General features: G+C 30.8%; 1 protein-coding gene and 1 long non-coding RNA gene across 3 annotated transcripts in view; one reads left to right on the forward strand and one right to left on the reverse strand.

The window, feature by feature from the left end:
* The window catches only part of LOC111085567 (glutamate receptor-like), a 49,352-nt gene extending 46,391 nt beyond the window's left edge, over nucleotides 1-2,961 (reverse strand). For both annotated transcript variants that reach the window (XM_022384725.1, XM_022384724.1), the window contains exons 1-2: nucleotides 2,921-2,961; nucleotides 360-450 (exon numbers count right to left, since the gene is read on the reverse strand). In XM_022384725.1, coding sequence (XP_022240433.1) covers nucleotides 360-450; nucleotides 2,921-2,928 — 99 coding nt within the window. In that variant the 5' untranslated portion in view covers nucleotides 2,929-2,961. The remainder of the gene's footprint in view (nucleotides 1-359; nucleotides 451-2,920) is intronic.
* A 122-nt stretch (nucleotides 2,962-3,083) lies between these two features.
* Nucleotides 3,084-6,213, forward strand: LOC111085568. Its single transcript, XR_002610379.1, has 3 exons — nucleotides 3,084-3,400; nucleotides 4,145-4,385; nucleotides 4,947-6,213. It is a non-coding gene; the product is annotated as an uncharacterized LOC111085568 (long non-coding RNA).
* Nucleotides 6,214-7,265: the final 1,052 nt, after the last annotated feature.

Raw genomic sequence — 7,265 nt, forward strand, 5'->3', positions numbered from 1 at the left:
GGTTTTAAAGTAGGACATCGTACGTATTTTTTGGTTTTTTTTGCTTTCAAATCCAAGTGATTTCTTTGATCAGAGCATTAACAACCTGATTGTAAGATGGAAAAGTATCGTTGATAAGAATAGAGACTATTTCATTAATGAATATTTTGTTTTGATATATAAGTTGTTCGGGTTTTTTCATCTAAAAAAGCGACATTTATTTCTTGACTGCCTAGTACCAATCAGCAAACATCTTTAAGTTCTATTCTTCACTAGAGTACGTTTAGAGCTAAAACTATTACGTTATGTTTTTAAATGTGTTTAATTTTCATACATTAAGGCCAATGATAAAGGTTTCTACACACGAAATGTTTCATTACCCTTCGATGGAGCATCCCAACCATTCCAGTCCAATCTCCATTTGCCAAAGGCAAGCCCCACTGATGATCGACGGGAATGTGAAGCGAATAACTGAAAGAAAAAATTTAAACATATTTTGATAAGCAATTATTTACACTCTACATTGCTCTTTAACGCTGTATGTAGACAAATATATGTCAAACGCATTTATTTAAAGAAAATGGTATAAAATATGCACTCTCACGACACCGATGAAGGCGTTAAATAAGTGATAGCTAGTATAGCAAATAACAAAAAATGATTAAAAATTGCACAATAAAGTATAACGTTCTAATCAAACGCCGCTTACAACAAGTAATACAAGTTGATTAAAAAATAGCACAATAAAGTACAACGTTCCAATCAAACGTTGCTTACAACAAGTAATACAAGTTGATTAAAAATAGCACAATAAAGTACAACGTTCTAATCAAACGTCGCTTACAACAAGTAATACAAGTTGATTAAAAATGGCACAATAAAGTAATACAAGTTGATTAAAAATAACACAATAAAGTACAACTTTCTTATCAAACGTCGCTTACAGCAAGTAATAAGATCTGATTAAAAATAGCACAATAAAGTACAACGTTCTAATCAAACGTCGCTTACAACAAGTAATACAAGTTGATTAAAAATAGCACAATAAAGTACAACTTTCTTATCAAACGTCGCTTACAGCAAGTAATAAGAGCTGATTAAAAATAGCACAATAAATTCAAAAAGCTTCCTATCAAACACCACTTTTGGTTATAAATATTTCTATGTAATGTGTTATTTAGATTCAATGATCTTTACAACTACCATTGTCATTCAGTGAAACAACTTAGGATCTATATACGTTACTTTTGGAAAGTTCATTTTTAAAGAGTATTTTATTTTATTGTTAAGGGTTTATTTCAATATAAAAAATAACACAGAATGAAACTTTGGGTGCTAAATCTTAGATGAAATCTGTATATGTATTAGCTAATTTCACTTTCCAATCAGCCCCACTCCCCAATAGCTCAGTGGTAAATCTATAGGCTCACGACGCTAAAAAATCAGGTTTCGATATCTATGGTGTGTGGAGCATAGGTATAGCCCATTGTGTAGCTTTGTGCTTAAAAACGACCAAACCTTTCAAATCAGAAAGAGAGAAACTGGAATTTTCTTTTCTTTTTTTTAACAGTTGAAAAGTAATAGAATTATATTAAACAAATTAAATGCCTTACTGAGTTCGAAGAAATAAAAGTAAGCTTATTTTACTTAACTTTCCCTGTAAATATGGGAAAAAACTATTTTGTTAGATAATAACCTCTTTAACTGACGATTTTGTAGCGTTATTTAGGCAGACTCCTTTGAAATTGTTCGCAGCAAAGTTGGGAAATGCTCGCGTTATTAAACTTTTTTCCTTCTAAGTGCGCCAAACAGTTGTTGCATTCTACAACCAATTTTAGTGATCCCAAATACTCTTTTACAATAATGATCACAAACAAAAGCATCTAACCGGCTATATGATATATTATATATACCAACAATTAAATTCTAAATAAATACTTTAAATCATACACTCTATACCACTCAATCCAAACAATATTATTATACACAGGTAATGAATAGGTGTTTATAAAACAGTCAAAGTTTGAATTGAAACTACAGTGGTGAGCCAACTATTAAACTGTTCGAAGAGGAGATATTACGATGAATGGCACAAAGGTTCACATACACAATGCCAGAAAGGTCCAGCACCAATATAACAGAAATTAATTAAAACAAAAATTATACGATATGAAATCAATGTTTTTTGCTTTTTTCTAGCGCTTTCGCAGTTTCTATACCGTTAAAATTCCCTCCATTTTTCCTGCACAATTTTAACAATGTTCCATTCGCTCTAGAACTTGATGAAACGTGGTCACCGATAGGGTATATAGCTCAATAATTAAAAGTACAAGAATAGCATATATATACGCTGAGAAAATTAAAAGTAAAGTAAAATTACATCAAAAAATAAGAGAACTTTAAATAATTGTCTCCTTTTCGTCAAAGTCCACATAGATGGATTCAATTACTGTGGAACACCCTATAACAAGACAAATTATTATTTTTATCTCTGGTAGACTGGGAAACTCATTTTAAAATATCGCCCATTACAGCTAAACTAACAATCACGCAATCTACGTCGGTCTAATTATCTCTAACTTAAAATGCTTTCTGTATCTGCACGCATTTACAACACGCGACAGAAAAATCTAGAAATATCTAGCCCTCTAGTGATAACAATAGTACGCACAACCATAAAAACTTAGAAGCTTCGAGTAAGATGACGTCAACAATATTACGAAAGCCCAGTACAGCAATTAAACTGCATAAACAACGTACAACTCGTACAGAGATATATAACAAACTTGTCAAAATAATCTTTTTAAATAACTTTTAACACTCTTGTTATGAAAACTAAATAACCATTAAATATTAAATAAACTAAATAAAAAGTCTTATATATTCAACAATAAGCCCCTCTTCAATAAAAATATTTACAATATCTTTTTATACTACATACAAAGACATACGAAGTCTCCTCCTATGGTCTGCATAAATATATTACGCCATAGTTAGTCTCACGTGTTAAAGTTATGGTTTTGGTTCTACATGGAAAATTAACAGCATTTTTTCTGTCGACTGTAAAGACTGAGGTAATAAAAGAATTACGTAGGCGAGGAAAATAGAAAATAGTATAATAGTGTAAAGCTTGCCAAATTAAAATAATTTTATTAGTGAACACGAAAAGAACGTTTCAGGCAACATTCCTTAACCGGGTTTTTAGTGAGACTAAAACAGTTATTTTAATTTGGCGAGATTTTTACCATTATTATATTTTATAAAGGTTGAGGTTTCATAGAAACGAGAATGGTAGTTGTTCTGACCCAGCCTGTTCTGCGCAGTAAGCTCAGTTCAACAGTCAAGTTGCATTTGCCGCCAACACCCAAGTGAAAATATTTGCATTATCTGCAATCAATAACTTTTGTCGCCTAAGTTTCATGTAAGTTGAATAAATATTTCTACCGAGTCTAGCAGCGTAAATTTGTAATAATGTCTTTAGAAATATTAAGAATTGTGGTGATCGATAAGATGTTAAATGTGGTAGAATTTTTAATAATGATCTTGAAAAACTATTAAATAAGACTTACTCTTGAATTAAATATATATAATACGTACCAGTGTTATATGTGTTCATGAATAGATATATGTTTTATGTTCTTTCAATTCACTGATTGTAGTATTCATTTTTACGTAAACTTTCTCGAATTGGTGGCTTATGAGCCTTACCCATGACTGCATAAAAATATTCAGGAAATAAGTAAATTTATTTGTAAAAAGTGGACGTCAAACACACGACTCAAAACAATTCCATTAAATAGTTGTAAAACAAAAATACGTATAAATATTTAAAAATAAACCGTAATATTTATGAAGTGTATGAATTAGTAAGACGACTGACAGCTTATGAGGTTTCCATGTGTCTATAGAAACATACAGAAATAAGTTTTACACGTACACAGTGAAATAGCATGTGAGTATAATATCCAAATTTTACAACAAAATAAAAAGATGTGTTTAAAAAGCCATTACTTCATTCTGAGTACATATGAAAGTACATGTTAAAAGAATAAACAATACTCCATACTAAGGATAATTATTGTTTAAATAATATGTTTAAGATTTAAACATTGGAGCTTATTTTCTAGTGTTAGTCACATATAACAAATATATTGTCTCATTTCAGTAACAAATATTTTCTCGTATCTCCATAATTTCAAATACCCAAGTTTCTAAGTGTTTGGAAAGAATTTCTCACCTGACTCTAAGGTTCCGTGACAGGTAATATAGGACGCTTGCCATTGGTCCACATAGCTTTACGGTGTCGTTTTTTTCTTCAACATTGACATACGGCAGCCACTGAATTCAACAAAGCAATTGACATTTACCATAATATGTTTCTTCAGTTCGTGGATATTAAAATTTAGGTAAAATAAAATTGTAATAGCTAAAGTACAGCTTATGTTAGAGTAATGAAAGCTTAGAACAGTTTTATTAAGTAGAGCATTTTTTCACCTTTTAGTTTAATGTTTACATTGTTCTTGTATTACAAAAGATTTCATTTAGATTATCAGATATTTAACAGCGTTAAAAATTAGTTTCTAGGCCGAAGTCTAATTTTTGTACTAAAAGGAATGCAGAAAATTGTAAGAGGTATTTGCATAAAATTGAACATGCGGATTCAGGAGCTTATTGAAAATATTTGATCAGACATTCAGTTTAAAAATCATTAATAAATATGATTTAAGTGTAATTAAGATTAATTCCAAAAATTATTCCATTAATATATGAAGGATTAATTTGAAAGAATTTCATTTTAAGAGATGATCATTGCTATATATTTCGTTACGTTTCTAAAACTAAAATAAAGCAAATTATCGTTATTTAAGCTAAACTACAACTGACAGGGCTGATTGACCAATATATAAATACTTACTGATAAGTCTATTTGTATCTTATATTAATTTTATGTAATGTATATTTGGTAGTGTTCTCAAAAAGCTGGATTAGACATACCGTTGGATTGACTTAAAAGTGCCCACTGTAAGGAACTGCAGATCTTCTGGCCGCTTACAAGAGGACTCAAGTGAGTAGTGTAAAGAAAATCACCAACCCCAAGATATATTTCAAAAAATGTGATCCCATGATTAGGATTTCATTAATGAAGATAATTCTTTGTCTATCACTTGTTGGTGGTTTTTACATACTGCATGGGTCGATCTTTCACCTTACTAGAGTTGCTTTGAGAATGAGTTATGCCGAATAGGAGAAAATGCAACATCAATTGTTTATGGGCCAAGGATGATCATCTAACCTAACCTCGTGTCTATTTCAAAATGCATTGTCAGAAAACCTGAAGCACCTTTCAGAGACTGACAGGTTATCTTTTGCCATAGGAAATCAATAAATACTGTCTCTTTTTCACTGATGATCAGGAGATGCTATTAAACAAAACATTATAGTGTATAAAAGCCTCTGACACAACTACTTGGCTGTAGGGATACAGGCCTGCTTATCCATGTCGTTTAGCTATCGGTAAGGTCAGTTGTATCAAAACCAAGTTGGTTTCTACTATTGGTGATTTGAGCATTGATGTGTAACAAACGTGGAATGCAACCACATCATGTGCAAACATGAAGCTTTGTACAAGAGCAAATGATATTCAATGTGAGCTGAAGAAACTTTGGGAACCTCAAAATAAAGAGATTAAAGTCTAAGTGAAGGTCCCCTATAGAGAAGAATTAATTAAAATGGTGAGAACCATTCTGGAGTAAGTAACTAAAATGAAACAAAGAATATCCCCTATATGAGCCATCTGGGCCCTGAAAGTAATCTTCACGATCTATTTAATAAAAATGTAATAACAAAAATATTAAAAGTAATAAAAATAGATATATTAGATATTTTAACCAATACTGTTAATGAAAATAACATTAAAGAATTAAGAAAGTTTACTTAAGAACACACAAACAGTAGTTGGTAGCTTCGAATAATGTCATACATTAATATTCTTGAACATCTTAACATCAGTATAATCGTGTATAAACAAAATTTGACACAATTCTCCCTAAGAACGTCATATAACTAGCGAAAGCTCATTAAATAGTTCCGTCAGTGTAACTTCTGAGATAAATTGCTATGACACATGTCAAGCGTAAAGTCAAAAAGCAGGATAGTACAACCAAAAACCAATGTTGATGAATATACAAAATAAGAAATATGAAGTTAAATAAATACCTGAATCGTACAATAAATAGAATATATCTACTATAATTATATATATAATCAAGTTAAATGTGATAAAAATAAAAACGATACATTAAACATACTATGAAGTGTGTCAAATACAACTTGTCTAACATCAACTAATTTCTGTCACTTAACAAAAACACACAGAACAATTGAAAAGTAAACGGACCTGAGAAAGTTAAATCTATAATAATATAATGGTGTGTGTGTTTGTGTGACAGCCATAACTTTAAGAGGAAAGAACCTAGAAACCTGAAATTTTGCACACATACTAAGTGGCTATGAAGGTGTGCACCTGAGTATTATTAGTTATCCACGCATCTTTTCGTGGGGTAAGCAAGCGAAAACCACATAAAAAAGAATATGTGATTGTCATAGCTCCAAGAGGAGAGAACCTAGAAATCTGAAATTTTGCACCCATACCAAGTGGACCCTGAGGGTGTGCACCTGGGTATTATTACTTATCTTATCCACGTGCGCATCTTTTTAAAGAGGCAAGCTAGCGAAAAACCACATAGAAAAGAAATAGTTACTTATATGAAAACATCTAATATATATAGAAAAAACAGTGCGTTTTGATAACACTGCGTTCCAACAATATTTTTTATGTCATGTTGGAACGTATTGTTAACAACAAAAGTATATCCTAATATTGTTGTTAGTCTATGTACTGAAAGTATAAAATGAAATTTATAAACTACAAAACTGGAAAAATGTTTGTTGATTTATTAATTTAGTGTCCGTTGATTACAGAGGTTTGTTTTTTATTAAAAACTTTGGTGATATAACAGATAATACCTTAATTCAGAAAAGATTTCAGTTTAAAAATCAAGCGTGACGTGATGTGGCACACGCTGGCTTTTATATAGCTTAGATAACGTGACGTATAGTGGCATCTATAATTATCTATAACATAGTCATCTAGAATATATCAATCTAATGATCCGAGCGAGCAGGGTACTTTCGGTAGTATTGATAATAATATTTTTAAAAAAGGATCAACAACAATAGTAAATATAGCAATAGAAATGATTTTCAAAAACTAATCTAACTTAACT

Source organism: Limulus polyphemus, unplaced genomic scaffold (genome assembly GCF_000517525.1).
Source record: "Limulus polyphemus unplaced genomic scaffold, Limulus_polyphemus-2.1.2 Scaffold474, whole genome shotgun sequence".
Lineage (NCBI taxonomy): Eukaryota > Metazoa > Arthropoda > Merostomata > Xiphosura > Limulidae > Limulus > Limulus polyphemus.